Source organism: Pholcus phalangioides, unplaced genomic scaffold (assembly GCF_987345545.1).
Source record: "Pholcus phalangioides strain wild (caught in Gottingen) unplaced genomic scaffold, Ppha-v1.0 ptg000014l_1, whole genome shotgun sequence".
Classification (NCBI taxonomy): Eukaryota; Metazoa; Arthropoda; class Arachnida; order Araneae; family Pholcidae; genus Pholcus; species Pholcus phalangioides.
Window position 1 is genome coordinate 10,514,595 of NW_028301607.1, and position 19,208 is coordinate 10,533,802.

A 19,208-nucleotide genomic window follows, 5' to 3' on the forward strand; every position below is an offset into this window, starting at 1 on the left:
TCTCTCTTGGGAGCTGCCACGGCTCTGGTGATGACAGTAATGTCATTAGCGAACCATTCTAAATATGCACAACTCAAATTTTGTAAACAAGACACGTGAATGATGATTTCTGAGTGTTGCAAAAAAAATTTCAATAAAGAGAAAAAAACCGCGAATACGGGGGGGGGGGGGGCTGACTGTATTTTATAATATAGAGACTCACCCCAAGACGGGATTTCTGGAAATTCAACACCCAAGTATTTCATGGGGGGGGGGCGTTCGAATTTTATATTGGGCGAATCATCGCCCAGAAATTTTCAGATTACCAAATCCACGCTAGTAAAGCCGCGTGTATTTGGTAATTTGCATGTAGCCAGCTAGTGTTTCATGAAATGATCACATAGAGACAAATTTATCATATATCAGGAATTATCTTTTATTTCCACATATAAATTCTTACAAGATAAATTCAGCATGAAATTCCACATTCGAATATATATATATATATTTATTTATTTATTCATTTTGCAATATTGTATGGAATATATGTATTAACATTTTTTTTGTACTATAATAGTATTTTATGCGCTAAAATTTGCAAATACGCCTAAAACAGCATAAAAAACTATTATTATTTTTTGATGCAGCTCTTTTTTTAAAACTATTTTCTAAAGCGTACTTTTCCTGTATTCTTTTATCAGTATTACTTCTGGACGAATTCATGTCAACATTAATGTCATATAAGATTTTTTTTTATTTATTTACGGCATAGATGAGTTGTTTGAATTTTCTTGCAGACACTTGAAGGAAGCTCTTGAAATTTTATCCGAAAAATACATTTTCAACCTGTTCCTTAATGGCGATTAACATAAAGTCCAGCTTAATAATGAGTTACAAGCAGTTTTTCCGGGCTATTAGGCCATGGCTCAAGTCGTCGAGTTGCTCTCTATGTAGACTTCAGGCTTGATCTGCCGCATAATTGCAACACCACCTACAGAACAAGGACTCCGCACGAAGCTTGTGACGTCACTTAAGAAGGCCAGTTTACCTATTGCCATTGGATATAGCAGGTTGACGCATGCGATATCTTTAAATTTTTTGCTGTATATCCAATGGCAATAGGAGAAATGGCCTTCTACAGTGACGCCGCAAGCTTCGTGCAGATGCCTTGTTCTGTAGGTGGTGTTGATAATAGCCGCATTGCCTAGCTTGAGTGGAACGTGCCGTACTCTGATTGGCTGTGTGTGAACTGTTGACTCTGACGCATAAGAGCACGGCACATCCACGCAAGCCAGCTAATGTGGCTCTTTTCCGGCCGATCAAGACTCAGAAGTCTACATGGAGAACAAATCACGACACTATGAATCCTTTCTGGCTTGTCGAAGATACCTACGTGCGTTTAACCTCAGAAGATGCCTACCACAGATGTGGGAAAAACGTCAGGAAGAAAATGCCTCAGACCGTGGCCTAATAGCCCGGAAACTGCTTATAACTCATTGAACGCCTCAGACAATACTCTAGCTTTATAACTTCAGTTTATGAATAATATAATGCAATGTGCTAATTGAAGCTCCACCTTAAAATAGGATAACATGAAAAAAATATTCATGTTAAATAGGTGTTCTTGTGATATTTTACAAAGTGTCCCGTAGTCTGCTATAAAGATGAGATGGAAGAGATCTTGGCAACGGGAAGAGTCCAAACATGTGAGCTCTGGCGTTCATTTACTCAATGGTGGTATTTTATTTAAGAGCGACTGCATCTGAACTCATATATCTTGGCATCATACATTTTCAACCCATGACCCGCGGGCCAAATGTGGCTCTCGGTGTCATTTAATGTGAACCACGCCTTCAAACCTAATTGTGCAAACACTGGCATTATAGTCGGGGATGTTGCGCGTGTTTTTTTTTCCCCAGCATTGCCCAGGTCTTCTTCAACCACCTGCATATTATCTCTTCCTTGAGCCAGAGTGACGGGCCATGATCTGGCAAGGAGGAGGAGGAGAAACTCTGTGGTTGCTCGAGCACCAACAGAACTTTACATCATGGGGCCGAGTAACCACAGAATCAATTAAGAAATCGAAATTTATTATGTAAAGCTGAACTCGAACATCCACGGGTCTAAAAAGCTTCCGAAGCCTTCGTTTGTAAAAATAAACTAAGCAGTACATTTTTCCAGATAACTCAAGTGACCCATGGGTGTATTGGATGTTTTTCTACCGGAAAACCCTTCACGAGCTGAATAGAACCCTCTTGGTGTGCCATAGCTTGAGCATCATGGAATTAATACGTTAGATACGGTTATTGTACGTGTTGAATATTAAAGATTATTCAAATTAACAGTTGCTCGGAAGTAAGTATTTACAGTGTAAACGAATATAATTACATTCAACATGAAGACGCTTCCTCCATGTGCAACGGTTTCTGGAATACTTAACCATAACCATAACCATACAAGGGAGGCAGAAATAAAGGTTGAACACACATCGACAGCTCACAAAGTGTTTCACAAGTCCAAAAACGTGAAATGAAATTCAAGCCTTTAAAGTGTTTCGGCTATTTTAACAAGAGTTTCGGAGTCTGAATACTCGAACAAACACTGTATTCAAGGATGATGTCGCTCTTCACTACCTTATACGGAGTTTTTCAACAGCCCAGTGATACGAAGATGAATTCAGGGAAGATAGAAAATTCAACTGCCCTTGGGGAATTCAACTGCCCACGTCCTCTCAGTTACAGGGTCAGAGGACGTGGGTTCGATTTTCCACAATAGCAGATGCATTTTATTGATCTTCGCATCAGCCTGCTGTTGAAAACCTTCGTTAATACTGTATTCCAACCGAACGCTGGTGAATGAGAGCCAAATAACAATAGTTTTTAAACACTTGGGAGCGAGATATTGGCCATGAGAGATTTTTCATGTGCAAGGCACGACCATGAGTGAGACACTGGGTATCAAAAGCAGAAGACAGTAAATCTCTTGCTGGTACAAGGTTGTTATCATCATCGTTATCATTATTGTTTTGCGATGAGAGCAGGAATAAGCTGGCATGTGTTCTGAAAAGTCGTGTGCGTGCGAGGAAGTGATGAACACAGAAGGCAATTTGTGACGACACACACACACACACACGCACCAAACATGGCTCAGAAACGTCAGAGGGCTGTGGATTGGTGCATATTCCTGTTGTTTGTGACCTGGACCACAAGTGACTTGATGTCTTCGGCACTTTTCACTTTTCTTGGCATGCGGGGTTCGAACAGTGCCGAGCCGCTCCTGCTCCTGTACGGGCTGCCAACGAACACCGAGTTCTGTCTGGGTCTCGACTTGTGTATCAGGTAAGTCGGTTGCGAACCGAACTCGGCGTTGAACCTCTCCAACATGCCCACGCTGTCCGTCAGCGGTATCCTCGTGGGTTTCTGGATCGCGTTGTGCGAATGGTACTGGGGTTGGTAGGGTTCCAGCATCCTGATCTTGCCCCACTTGTTGAAGAAAAGCACGATGACGAACACCCAGAATGCCAGGACCATGACAACGATGACAACTTCCTCTTCTCTTACTGTGAAGTGTGGTGGTATGGAGGCCTCCTCTTCCAGCACATGCTCCACCCCGATGGCTCCGTTCCAACTTTCATTATCTGGATATATCGTCAAAAACAAAACGATTAGAGTTACGAGATTCATATGATTACTGAAGAAGAAATATTCACATCCTAAAAGTTGCCATTACATTAGTGACGTATTGGGAAAAAATTCACATTATGCAGCATTATGTAGGTCATTTGATAAGTAAGGTCTCCATGATATAGGAGAAACATTGCTTTCAAATTATTCAATTGTGTGTATCAAAACCTGTCTCAACAAATCTGAGCTCAAAGGGCTTTGTGGTTTGTTTTACATAGTCGTTCCACGTTCGGGTGTAGCAGTTGTTCTGAATATGTATAAAAATAAATACCATGCAGTGAAAAAAAATCTAAAGTAGTTGCAAAGTGTCCAGAGCAAAGCTGTATTAAAATGGTGATTCTGCACCATCATTAAAGAACACTTATTTTTGGATCAATGAATTCAAACAGGCCACACGTCCGCCAAAGAAGAAGACCGTCCAGGGTGTCAGGTTCAGGCCACCACTCTGGAAATCATTGGGAAAGTTCATGGTATAATGGACTATCTATCATCGTTAGAAGTTCCGCAGAGTAATGTGGACGAGGTGCATGTGTGGTGTAGTAGGACTATATGTCGTCCTGTGGACTAATATCGTCCTGGAGGATCGCAGTTTGAAGTTGATTGCGATATCTGATGTTATGAGAATTTGAATAGAGCAAGTTCACAATATTCTTCATGAGCAAATGGAAATGAAAAAGCTTGGTGCAAGATGGGCTCCACGATTGCTGACAATTTATCAAAAGCGAATACAAAAGACATTTCAAAAGAAAATTTGTCAAAAATGGCTCACAACCTTAAAAACTTTCGTTGTGAATTTTTGACCGTGGGTGAAACATGAATTTCCTAATATGCATCAAAACAACAATTTTAACAGTGGATAGATAGGTGTGAAACGGCACCAATCAAGGCAAAGATTGTTTTGTCTGCTATAAATTGATGCCACACCTTTTTTTGACATTCTCAAGACGTAATCTGCCTAGACCACTTAAGGAATATTAAGACACTAATTGAAGAAGATTATGTCATATTTCTGGGAGATTTACAAGAACAGCTGCAGGGGTGAAACTGCCAAGATTAAAGCATCAAAAAGTCCTATCTCAAACAAATATCATTACAATGGACAAATTGCATGAATTAGTCTTTGCAAAGCTCTCATTCACCGAATTCTACGGTTTTGGTCAGGCGTGATTTTTTCTTGCTCCTAATAGCGTAAATTCGGGCAACTTTCTGACAGCGAGTACAACTTTGTAACACATACGCCCCCACAACACAATTTCAAATTTTCCGAGCTTTTCTAAGCGGTTGAGGAAGAAAATATTTCACCAGAGTGTGCCCAGAAGTTTCTTTCATTTGTTCGTGACTCTCGAAAGTACATGCACAGTACAGCGGGAACAGTCCTATAAAACTGTTTCAGGTAATGCGCTATGAGTGATTTTCAGGAAAGTGTTGAAACTTTGTACTGGTGTACGAAATATAGAGCAGCTGTGAACTCCAAAGTGAACTTATTTGAATGCATAATTTATTGCAATAATTCAGTGAAAGGATTATGTTAGTATGAGTATATTTTCTGGTAAAATACGTGTGTGACTTACAGAAGTGTGGTGCAACTTTGTGACAAAAGGAAGCTGAGGATAATCGAGAGAAACACGTGTCTTCCACATTTAGAAAGTTGGAATATACCCACGAAACAGAGAAATTCTAAATTGATTATGTGGACGTGTTCAAAAGAGAGAAAATAAATGAATGAGAGAAAACTTTATAGAGCACTTGCATCGCAAACAACTGAATTGAAAGGAAAAAAAAGGCAGACAAGAAACAAAAGAATCAATATGATTGGGAAGAGCATCTTTTCATTGGATTTACAGAATTCATCAAGTGCAAATTAGCCAACACCTTCTGCATCCAGCACAAAAAAGCGCCAAAAAAGAAGATTCAAACATGTGATTCTCCATGTGAAAGTGATGTAGAGTCTGTTGTGTGCATGCAGAATCAGATACCAGCTGGAATCAAACAGAAATCTGGATCAGAAGCCAAAGTCATTCCTCGGATCAGCGAGGAAGGTAAAAAAGTGGTGGGGGGGGGGGTGTCTATGTTGCTGTTGTAGTTTATGAGGATGAATATTATCCAGAAATGATTGCTAAATTTTGTAAACGAGGTAATTTACTGAATGTAACATATAAATCAGGCAAATACTGGGTATGGTTTGATGAGAACAATGAAATCTGGTACCAAGACAAGAAATAGTGAGGAGGATAAATACTCCAACAGGAGGGAAGCGAGACATTTCTCCTGTTCCTGACATATGATGGTTGTTACCAGCGGAAGAGTAATTATTAAAAACTTGTGCCTCAATCTGGAATTTTAATTTGTTTTTAGACGTGAGCACGTCTTTTTTAAATAGCCTGACGATACTGGAAGTATTCGCAAAAAGCTGAACGACGAAATTCTCTGAACGCTCATATCTCAGGAAGTACCTAACGCAAGTCAAAAGAAATGATATCGTCAGATGCTCATAGCAAAGGTGCATTCCATGATATCCCTTTACTTTCAATATCTTTCCCCGTCTGTGCACCAGACCCGCTGCCGTGATTCGTAACTAATTGTTTCCCGCTATATCTCGAGCGGTTCACAACGAGCATAAATGTTTGCACATTGGTGTCGTTTGTTCGCTATTCCAAAGACAATGTCGATGATAATGAAGCCAAACACGTGATTCAAGACGCAAAAACGAATTCATGTCAGAACGGGCGGCAGTGTTTGTGAGACAGCCTTCCCAATTTTTTTTTTTTAATTATCTTCTTGTGTTTACTTTCAGCTATTATGATCTTAAGTTCGTTTAAAACGAATAAATTCGATATAATTCTGGCAAATTTTATTCAATATTTTTTTCCCCTTCTGCCTTTCAGAGTCCTAAAATAATAATTTGCAAGTAAAACTTTCTGACAAAATATAGACTGTAATAGTGAAAAATCTGACTGTCACTAAATTGAAATACGTTATAAGCAAGGATGCATTTGCGGCAGTTATTTAGTGAAATATCATCTCTCTGAATAATAATTAATTAAAAGTCTCATTCGTAATCAAAAGATGAGTAATGATTATGACCAATAGAGTAATATTAAAAAAGTTCGTATTTTCACCTAGAAACTTTATAAAACCCATCAGAAACTGTCAGAAAGTAGCCTTGGTATTGAAAGTTTCACTTGGCGAAAATGTTTTATTTTTCCCCATCAAATGAAGGCTCATTCGCGTCGCAGCTGTAATTGACTTTTTCTAAAGTGTTAGAGAAAATGTAATTTTCTGACGGGATTAAGAAATTTGAATGACATTGAAAAAGTGTGGAGCTTGAAGGAGAATATGTTAGAATATGAAATAGAATTTTTTCAAAAAAAAAATGTAAAAAACCGTTTTTACCTTACTTATCAAATGTCCCTCGCAATTACTACTGTTCATATTTGAAACATATCAATGGATAACAACGAAGGGTATACAGGGTGGATGAGAAGTTTTGAGCACATTTTGGAAATTAAGTATCAAATCTCAACTAATTGATATAAAAAAAGTGCAGTTTGCACTAAAATAATTATCATGGCCTTGAGTGTGTGTGTGTGTGTGTTTTTTAGTTCAAATTTTTCGCTCACAGATAGTGCTGTAAAATTTGATCATTTTTGTCGCACCACGGTCATTTTCTGCACACGAGGGCTAATTAGACCGGGACCTACAATTTATTGCCGATTCCGAACGGCAGGCTTGATTTTTATATTCATCGATGGGTTGGTGCGCTAACCCCTCGATAGGGGACTCGCTGCGGTAGCAATTTTTTGCTGTGGTCAAGTCGCCGTTTTTGTTGCATCCCTGTGTCACACAGGAAAGTTTTCTGACAAGGACGATCCGGGTATCGAACTCGCGACACCTCTAAACATCCTTCGGTATTTGAGGCGAGTATCTCATCGACCGGGCTACCGCGCCCTAGTGCTGTAAAACGAAAACCTCGACATAACACATGAAATGCAACAAGCAATGCATAATACTTATGTATGACAAATTGCGTTACACATAAAACCATCATATATTTCAACAAGAGCAACCCTCTTCACCTTGGCCTACATCTATACGGGTGGGAAAGTGCTCATGTTGAAATATGGTTGTTTTATTGTAACGCAAACCGTGATAAGCATTAATTATGTACTGTTTGCGTCGCATTTTATACATTATGTCGAGTTTTTCATTTTACAGCTTCACCTGAAATTTGAACTTTTTTTTTGAATTTATCAAAAAAAAAAAAAAAAGAACCAACTGTAGTCCATGATAAACATTTTAGTGCTAATCGCACATTTTAATGTCAATTCGTTGATTTGTTATTGTTTTCCAAAATGTGTCCAGGACTTCTCGTCCACCCTGTATTTCCAATTAAGGCGACACTATGAATGCCGGCCAATGAAGCCGTGCTATGTCGTTCACATGCCGCTGGTTATTTAGTGAAATATACGCACAGGCGGGGATAGACATGAAAGCGGGGAGGGGCATGATTATGATGATGCCTATTCACACATGTGCATATTTATCAGATGAGTCGGCTCCGGCATTGACGCTAGGGGGGGGGGCAACGGTTGCCCCCCCCCCCCCCCGTATCTCCACCTATGAACATGCGTCTCTTTCTCTGAGTCCTTGATGACATTACTTTTAAACAGCGTCTAACACGTCCACAATGTTTATCCAGCTCCGTATCTATAGCTTCTCTATCCAAAATGTCTTGTTGTGTTACGTTAGACCACTAGCTCACAATAGCCTCTGTCCTTGTCGTCATTGCACGCGCACATGTAAAGCAAAGTAAAATTCAGTTTTCTCTGAGGCAGTGAAAAATCAGCAGTATAAACGACATTGCCTAGCTACAGGGTGTTTCAGAAAGGACTTCCTAACTTTGACATGACATGGCATGATTTGGAAAGAGTGATAGATAGAAAGATTACACAATTGATGAGTTTTGTGGGTGGGCCTGGCACTTTAAACGCAACGGTTTGCAAAATTAATTACTATTTTGGTTAATAGATAGGGAACAGAGTCGATATATCCCAATGTCATCATTTGAAGCTAGATCAGCTGCTGTATCAGCTGAAACGATTCATACTAAAGTATAATACTTTACTAAATATTGAGTCATACTAAAGTCTTCTCCACACTCGTGTCAAGGCTATCTGAATAGTTTCCATGGGCAAGTAGTGTGGCAGCTCCACCATTGGTCATGATCGCCATATGTTGGAGGATGGAAGGTATTGAAAGGCTGATCGAGTACTTTCCAGCTTCCAACGTCAGTCAAAGGTGTCACCTTCCTTCTCCATCTTCCAATCCGCCTGATTGGTCGCACAATTGTCGAAGAACGGCAACAGTCATTAAGAGTGTTCTTGAAAAACCGATTATCGTCTAGTTCTTCGCGAATATTCACTAAGGAATATCAGGCCAAGCTGGTCCAGTGTGAAGCCAGCCTATGTCACTTCTTTGCATCAGGGAGAGACAAATATTGGAAGCAAATATTTGCGAATGACTATTGGGCCAGCCTTGACACGGTCATGGTCATGGCTTTATAAATCGCAGTAGAGACATTTCCTTACTTTCGCCATAGTGGTGGTCGTCTAAAGTTGGTTTATTGTTGTTCCCAACTTCGAGGCGTGACTGCGAATCATTCTCCCCACTAAAAAGTCTCGCCACAGAGAGCAACAGGCCTACAATACGGTACAAATATTAAATCTCTACACTTCCCTCACAATTCCAAATATAGATGGCAGCACTGAAAATCAGACACAACACTATATACGCACGGATAGTTAGGTACACACCTTTGCACTTCCGGCGCAACTGAATCGTTGGTGAATTGCCCATGGCGATAGACCAAAGTCGTGCTCGGTTTGAAAGGAAGAAAGTAGAGATATTTCATGAAAGGGGCTTCAAACTCTGCTCTCAACTTTTGTCATGTCCTTGCTATGCATGGCGATCATTTCGATTATATTGCAGTATGATTTGACCCATATTTATGTCTGCGAAAGACATCATCACCCACTGTTTAAAGGATTGTGGCACCAGCTATTAGTCAAATTTGTAACTGCATTACACAAACCAGTGCACAGCATTTGAAATTCAAGGTTAGAGCGTCATTTCAGAAACACACTGTATATTGCATTGCATCTATACGTGCAACCGTTATTAAAGAAAATAATGAACACATACGGACATCCGGTGGAACGAATCGCACTGTGCTGCTGTTCTTGCACAGGCCGCCACCAACAGAGACTGGAGCTATCTTAATCTGGTACTCGATTCCCGACACGAGAAGCTTCAGAGTCAGCGATCTCTGCTCCGGCTGGTGCTCTCGGACTTCTCTGTAACTAAAATTATAACACTTTGTTCATTTAGTGATAACTACTTCGAATTACACATAATGCTTTTTAGAAAATATCTCATAGATAGATAGATAGAACCGCTCACAGCCCCGGACTGATGCAAAGCAACTTAGTTCCGTTACCTCAAAAGAGGCAGGGTTGTGTCAGAAAAAGTTATAGCAAAGAATAATAGTAGTTGCCCCTTTGCACCGTGCTCGCAATTATCAAATCACTCACGTCGTTCTCCCTATGAAGACAGCTATCAAGTCGATGTAACGTATAAGACATTTGACTAAAAATGGATGGCTGAACACAATGACCAGGGAGAAATAGTGTACGTGTGTCCAGTGGCACATAAGAGCTGGAGACTGCAGCTTGGGATTTCAAAAGATGTGAGGAGAAGACTTGTGGGGCAAGTAAGAAGATGAAGTTGGCATGTTGAGATGGAAGATTCGAGAATGATCTAAATGAATAATATATACAAAATACAGGGTGGGCAAAAAAATCAGTAAAAACTTTAAAAATGCATAAAAACTGGAAAAATAACCGAAATAAAAAACGGTTTGCAGGGTTTAGCGTCGCTAGGTCACGGGAATTTTTTGACAGTAAAAAAACAGCCGATAGGTTGCGCTGACATACACAAGTAAAAAAAAAAAGATACGCAAATAACGAACAGAATGCCTCCAAATCGTTTATTACAGCAGTATGTGTTCCACATCACCACCACGGGGGTAACACATTCCATGGAGTCACACTCCCAGCAACGACAGAGTGCAGCAGGTCCACATACACGGCTTATAACGATGAACTGATTGTGGATTAGAAGCGCAAGTTCTTATAACCGTCTGATTTGCATACTTCCACCGAAGTCGCTCGTACCAGTGCCATCTATCGGCTGTTTTTTGAGTTATTTATTTCCTGTCAAAAAAAATTCTAGTGACCTGGCGATGCTAACCCTGCTAACCGTTTTTTCATTTCGGTTACTTTTTCGGTTTTTATTCATTTTTAAAGTTTCGATGGACTTTTTGCCCAACCTGTATACACAACGCTTCCACTGTGACGACAAACGAGGAAACAATGCCTCCGTACACTGCGCTGAGCAGTTTTGCTTCCTTTTCTTTTACAGAATATGCAATATACACACACACCACTGCGACGGGAATAATCAAACAGAGCCTCCGTTCACAATGTTGGGCATTCACATTTGAATTACTCACATATATTATTTTTACATAGTATAAGTTTCCCTTTTTTACATAATTGGGAATGGACAAAAACATTAGTATAATTAATACTTAATACTTAATAATTTAACAATTAATACTTAACTAATAAAAGTAATAATTTAATACTTAATTAATAAAAGTGATATTAAGATCCATCTCATATATTTGCCAAAATAAACGTTTTTTTCCTTGAATTATATTTTATCCATTGTAACTTGCAGTAACGCAGCATTTTCGGCCATCGGTAGTTTTTTAGTGTGATGAATGGAAACTCTTCTCACCTTTGAGAAATTTTAAAGCAATGATTGATGATTTCCCATATTTTATCGTAGAGATATCGATCTACATTTTTTTTTTCATTGGCCTGATAATTTAGATGAAAGGTCTAATTATTCAGCCTACTATAGTTTTCTGAAGATTGACATTTTTCTACCATGACATCTTTTGCGGACTGGATGGAAGCCCTTAGCAGACCGCATTCAGCCCGCGAACTGGGAGTTATGCAGTGCACCCCTAGCGTATTGCATTCTCTCGACAATAAGAAGAAACAACTATCTTGTCGAAATATATAAAAAGGACAGAAATCACACACACACACACCAAGCACAAAAATACACTAAACTTGAACTGCCTTGCATTTTAGGGAGATTTTTAATTTTTGAACAGTAGTAATCTCTATAATAGACGAGAATTCATAAATACCTACATTTATTTCCAATGAGGGGAAAAAAATCCCAATATCCATGAGAGAAGAAAATTTACTGACATCTCGCGATCAAATTATTAAATAAAATTCCTGTAATAATTATGCATTATTCTCACAAGTATGAGTGAACTAAAACCTATTGAGAAGCAATTATCATATTTGTTAAATAAAAAATAAAAATATGTACACATAATTACTAAAATGAATCCAATATCATATTATTTCACAAAGTATCAAGTTAATTTATTATATATAATATACATATGTTAACCTCGATAAATCGTCACCTCAAGTTATCTAAAAATTATGACGGTTTAAGCGGAGTGCCGTCAGTTTTAATATGCAATGTTGTGAAAATCGTATAAATTTATAGATTGCGAAAGAAAAAACAATAGCAAATTTTTATCTTTTTTTTATCTAATTACTTAAATTATTGTGGTAAAATACACTGTACACTTTAATTTATACTAGTAATTTTTAATTTAGACTAACAGAGCAACTGTTAGAATAAAGGTAGCTTTTCTTCATAATAGTCTAAGTCCAGCCATAATAACTCTTTATTGCACATTAATTTTACATATACATCAAATTTAATTTTCGTGTTTTAATTGTTCACCTGTGTAGTTCATGATACAACTAACTACAAAGTAATCTCGAACACTTTTGACTTAGTGGAGGGGCCCTGGGCAGGGAAAAGTAAACAGAACACCTCCAACTTGTTTAATGAATGTTTAACTTTTTTCAACAAAGATATTTTGTTTAAATTTCAAGCTCTAAATTAGTAGAGCCCATGCAGAAATGAGATCTAGCTCGAACAGTTCCCGACGTTCCAAAAACCTTAGTTGGCAAATGAACTTCCCCTAGCGTAACTTTCGTTACTTAAACTGTTCCGTTTGGGTATATATAGGATTTTATGGTGACTTTTGAGTATATAGCAATGCTGTTAACAAGCTCTTTTGTTAATGGCAGCCATAAAAAGTCTGTTCCTCTTTCTCAAACTTTTTCATAGTGACGAGTTAACCGAAATTAGCGACGAGTAAACGAGGATTTAATAGCATTGTTGTCTATGAGAGCTGGAAGGGCCTGAAGAAAAATGACGACTTAACCGGAGTGACGACTTATTAGGGTGACGACTTAACGAGGTTTTACTGTATGTATATATGTGTGAGAGAGAGAGAGAGATTTTTTTGAGTTTATGCTAATGGTTTTTTCCTTTGAAGTTGACAGTATTGTACAATTAAAAATACAGAAAAAAGCAAGAGAGGATTTTATTAAATGTAAAAATTTCATCGTCAAAATAGTTACATTTATCACCGACAGGTAACGCGACAGTTTGCCAGTTATAGTATTCAGTGGTATATCTGTTGATTAAGAAGTGTAACTATTCCATCCATGTATTTTTGCGTTAATTGAAAAAATTTTGGGCTAACACCCGTATACAAATAAAAGGCTATTTTTGATTATATATATATATTTTTTGCAGTGTTATATCTGGATTATTTTTTTGGTTAAGCCCGTTTTTTTTTGGTTTGTTATATCCACAGTGTATGTTTTAAGCAGGGTGTGCTATAACAGAGATAAAATGTATGGACATGAATAGGCCAAATTTTAAGGATTTCAGAACCGTATTTTTTATCCACCGGTTATGTTATAAATGTATCCGAGTGTATACGCAACTTTTTTTGAATTTCGGAAAATGCTATAAAAAACATTTGAAAAGTAAGGTTAAATTAATTGAATATATGTATATATATATATATATATATATATATATATATTTTTTTTTTTAATGCGAAATTTTTGATTTAAACCGTTTCATTTATTCCAGTTGTTATTTGTGTGTGTGTGTGAACGAAAGGGAAATTTTTCATTTGGAATTCGTTATTGTGAATAAATTCGAAATTTACATATCCCTATTGATTCCTTATGAAAACTAATACGAAACGCCTTTTTCCGTTTTTTGATTTGACTAATATTTTATGGAGTTACAAAGCTTAAAAAATTGGTTATGTCACTTCATAATCTTGCCAAACTGTGAATATACTCTAAACGCATTACTTTGGCGTTTTTGGAAGTGATGATGTCCTATTACCCCCGATAGAAATAGAGAAGGAAAACCATTTTGTTTGCTTTTTTTGCCACTTTTAAAAATTTTACTGCATCCAAGAATATATATATATATTTTTTTTGCTTTGATCATGTTGCATAAAATTGTGCTTTTTTTTATTTCTCTCTTTTGAATAAATAAAACATCACAAACAATTTTGAGAATATTTTTCTTTTCCCCAGTTGAAATTGAGAAGTTTTGAAACATTTACGCGTAGCATGTCACGGCTTTTGGTGGCAATGCAATCAACTTGATTAACACAATAAGATTATTAAATGAAATCGATCACAATTACAAATTGTCACGATGAAGTCGTGAACAAATATAGTTTAAAATTTAACAATATTCAAAACCATATATTTAGAAGAACAAACAATTAAAGATAGCTTTCATTTTGAAAAGTGAGAGCTAAGGGTGTGATTTTTCTGGAAAAAATACAATTAAGAAAAGAAAAATAAGAGCATCTCACAAAAAGGGGTGGCAAAATTAGTAGTGCCTAAGACGGAAAGAGCCTGAAGCCCGTCTCTGTTAGGAGGAGCACGAGGCAACCGCACCTTATAAATACTACCCAGAATGAAAATTCATCTGAACTAATGACAAACTTCTGTGCGAATCACATACAAGCTGAAACGAATTTTGAACTCCTTCCAGAATCTTTCTTGTGAAACGGTACAAAGTAAATCAATTAGCATTTCAGCACGATAAAAATCATTGCCGTTACAAATAAATTATAACTCTTTATTGCAACATGTAGAATTCGGTATAAAAATGTGACTCGGCTAATAATCAATGGAAAAATCCGTATCCACTAATTATTTTGAACATGACGATTCATAAAATGATTTGTATGATTAAAAAGTCTGATTAGGTGTGTGAATATCGTTGCTATTATTTTACTGTTTCCACCAGTCACCTTCGTCAAGCTACTACCATATTTACATCCTTCATTGAAGCTTTTTACGAGTAACAGTTTCGATGAAATTTTTAAATAACTCAAAAAAGCTATTTCTCTGTTTCATTCAATCAACATGTGATCTAATTCGAAAGACAGGCTAAAAACCGATCGAGCGGAATGAACTATGTACTGTATGCCCCCTTTGCCTCAAAATGTTTGACTTAACAGTGAGGGAGAGCAAATTATCACATTTTGGCTCAAATGTGTTGATTTGGAAGAAACATTTTTTTCAAAAATAGATCTCATTTACATAGATAGATTTCTAATATAGATTTTCTAACTCTGTACACATCTGGTGATTGATTTGCCAATATAGCGGACGAAGCTAACACGTAATAACAAGGTCACAACGTCATACTTCGTAACGAGAAGAAGCACCAATCGTGAGAGGAAAAGTCCGATCTTGGCTTCTAACGGGATTGAATAGTTCGCTGTTCATTTTGGAGAAGTAGCAACCCGCCGATGACGGAGACATTTACTTTCGTTGGTTGTGTGGCACGTAACTGACCGTTACAAAACGGAAACATCACAAAATTTCAAAATAATATAATTCTATAATTATTGGTCAAATCAAAAAACGGAAAACTCTTTTCTATGTCAGTTTTTGGACAAGATATCACGTGCGTAATAATTGGGTAGTCCATAGTAATTAACCTGCATAGCTTTAGATTTGTTCGCACACACACAGGATGGTAATTTAGCAAGCTGATTTTCGAGAAATTTGGTGATAGTCGGGATCTTAATGCATTTCCTGACAGCTTTATATTAAGTGGGGAACAGAGTTCCTGCCAGGAAACTTATCGTTTGGATAAAAGAATACAGAAAAAGAGCAAGAAATATCTTTTCGGAAAAAAAGTCACAGAAGATTGATTATTCCACGGTCATCCCACCAGATAAGCAATATGACCTAATTGTGTGTCAGCGTGCGTGTGGCGGGCGACCTTTCTCGCCCTCGCACAGGGCAATTTCCAGCTGGATTTGCCGGGGGGAAATGTATGTACATAGTAGAAACACTAGTAGTATACTACAGTTCTGGCACTTACAGTGGACTCTCCTAAGACGTAATTTATTGCGGTTGCAGCCCTGAAAGCATTAAGTTTGGATTTTCAGTGGAACCAAATGATGTGATGAATTTTAGATTTTTCGAGACATTTTACACGTCCCGCAAACATTGCAAACAACGGACAAAATTCCGCGTACTACTAGAGCACACTTTAACGTTTCCAAAACGATCGCGATTATGCAAATCGGACTGTAAACACAACTACTGTAGCTCGTCTGGAGCTACCTATCATTTCTGGCGAGAACTTTGTTACCCATTTAATATCTATTAGAGAAATTCATTTCATTTTATTTAAATTATTCTTCAAGAAGTTTTACAGATTACCTTATTGAAAGAAATCATTTCCTATAGCCTACTCTTCGCTCCAGAGGTATACATATGTGTAACGGTTCTAAATGGTTTTTATAATGTTTCTTTTTCCAAGAACTGAGTTACACATATGTGTACCTATTGAAATGTTCCTAGTAAAGTTATCGGCCCGAAATAATTATTAATTATTTTTTAAAGGGCATTTTTTTGATATACAGCAAACAAAACTCAGTCAAAAAATAATATTTTTTTAATTCTCGGTATTGGCTCCACGTGTGAAGAGTACACAAATATATTCACAAAATATTTTGCGAATTCATATTTTATGAAAGAAATTGCTTTAGTAATTTCAAACTGATGATAATTCCCTTTAATGAACGAGATGATATTCGGAACGAATGAAAGTTTTCAATGATTTATGTCCCTCCGTTGAACTCGGGGCTTGTTAGTTCACTTGTTTAAGACACCACTGTACATGACACCAAGTCCTTGTGAGTCTTACAATTCTATGCAGTGTGCAGTCTGAGTTCGTGGCTCTCGGGCTTCACGGAAAGTTTTAATTTTGCCACCAACGTCTGGAAGGTTAGACTCTAGCCTTGGAAGGTCTGAGACTCAGGTTTATTGATTTTGCCTATACATTCATCCCGATTCCAGACACTGGCGAAGAGTCTGGAATCGGAAATTGACATTTGCGTTCATATAGATATGTACAAACTTTTGGCGACAAAAATACTTGTTTTGCATTTTCCCAAGCTCCATTTTCACAAACCCAGAAATGAAAGTCAAGTTCCATGATAATGAATAGGACCAAACGCAATTATTTAAACTTTTCTTCTAATTAACGAACTATTCTCTTGAGCTTAACATTGAATTAATTAAAGACAAACGCGGATAATACATTTTTTTGTGCAAATAGTGCATAAGTTCGTGAATGAGGTTACCGCACAGAATTCTAATGCAAGCGGCAGAAAGTCACGCTAATAAGTGATTAACGTTGCATTTACCTCGATGGTGTGTGTGTTTTTGTTTGTAGTAATTCGTAAGTCACGAGATTATCAAATTCATCCAATTCAAGAGACCGGAACCGTTCAACTAAACTCTAAGAAAACCGAAATTGAAAATTTTTCGATTATCTGTTCAAGTGGTTCTAACGAAGAAAACAAAACGATCCATTGAGAATGTTCGGATTAATTTCACGTTTCGAGTATATAACCGTGACGTAGGACATTCAAGTGATTTGTAAACATGCAGCGAGCCACTAAAGCGATCTGGGAATGTGCCGTAAACCACCTGAGTAATCTGGAACTGTGCCACGGGTCACTCAGTTGATTCATAATATGCCGCGGGTCACTAACTCACTCAAGTGATCTGGGAACGTGTCGCGGTTAACTTAAGTAATCTGGGAAATCAAAGATAATCGCGGAGAATGATTTTGATGTAGATGATACATATATAAGTTCGCGCGTGAATGAGGTTGCCACACGGACTTCTAATTGGAGTTGCGGTAAGTCCCGTTAAAAAGTGATTGACGTTGTGATTTACTGATTGACGTTGTGATTTACTGATTGACGTTGTGATTTACTGATTGACGTTGTGATTTACTGATTGACGTTGTGATTTACTGATTGACGTTGTGATTTACTGATTGACGTTGTGATTTACTGATTAACGAAGTGATTTACTTCGTGCCGCAATTTACTTAACTGAACTGGGAAGGTTCCGCGGGTAACTTGAGTGGGTTGAAAATGGGCCGCGGACCCCTTGAGTAATCTGGAAATTGTGGCGCGGGTCACTCAAGTGAGCTGGAAATGTGCCCCTTATGAATTTTCGCAAACAGGGGCGTCGGAAATGTTTTAGAACTGCTGATGCTCGTCTTCAGTCATAATGGAAATTTTGATTTCTGAATTGATTCTGGGCTTCTCAGACCCTAACTAGAACATTCTGTTGTTGGTCGAGCCCACAGAACCTCCGGCACCGACGCCACTGATTGAAAAATTAGGTTTCAGGTCACGGTCCACATCAGATGACGCAGAGGACCATATTTGGTCCACAGGTCGGTCATGGGTATAGTATGCATGCATTAAAAGCTAGAGAGTATCTTAATAAAAGAATATGATTCGATCAATAGACACTTTGAAAGGACGTGGGCGCGAATCCGTTAATGAGTAATAATCATTACCATTCGATGCGAACAGCTGGTGGCTGCCATGAAGTTAACACCACTGACACGTTGAATGGTGTAGGTAACGTGTACTTTATTTCTCCTCCGCACAGGACAGATCCACCTAAAATTGTAGAAAGAAAACAATAATTTAATTTTAAATGAAATTAATTTCCAAATTAAATCTTAATCCAATTTAAAACTCTACTTCAACATCAGTTGATTCACATCGACTCCATTTCGCATGAAACTTATTAACTTATTTTCATTAAATGAATAAAGGATCAAGACCATAAAAAAACTCCAATAAATCAAATATAACAAGAAATTAATAAAAAGTTAATTAACCGACTTGTAGTTATCAAAATAAGAATCGCATCGAGGAAACGTTAATTCAATCAAGTAGTGATTTACGGCAAAAAAATTCTATAACGACTGAATATAATATTTTGTTTCGAAACTGATTTTTTCCCCACATTTTTCTTCTCTGGATTCGAATAATTAAATCTGATTTGTACATAAATAAATCCATAAAAAACATATATTTTTTGTTGATTAGTTTTTTTTCAATATAAATTGGATTACGGGGAAAAAAGTCTTTTCTTATGGGAAAAAAGCTTTCAAAATTGAAAATTCTAAATCGTGTTACGCCCTAGTTTTGACAAA

At 37.5% G+C, this 19,208-nt stretch overlaps 1 protein-coding gene across 1 annotated transcript in view; it reads right to left on the reverse strand.

The window, feature by feature from the left end:
• Window positions 1-393: 393 nt before the first annotated feature.
• The window catches only part of LOC149078126 (uncharacterized), an 82,215-nt gene continuing 63,400 nt past the window's right edge, over window positions 394-19,208 (reverse strand). The window contains exons 2-4 of the mRNA XM_089242102.1: window positions 18,561-18,666; window positions 9,864-10,021; window positions 394-3,616 (exon numbers count right to left, since the gene is read on the reverse strand). Coding sequence (XP_089098228.1) covers window positions 3,135-3,616; window positions 9,864-10,021; window positions 18,561-18,666 — 746 coding nt within the window. The 3' untranslated portion in view covers window positions 394-3,134. The remainder of the gene's footprint in view (window positions 3,617-9,863; window positions 10,022-18,560; window positions 18,667-19,208) is intronic.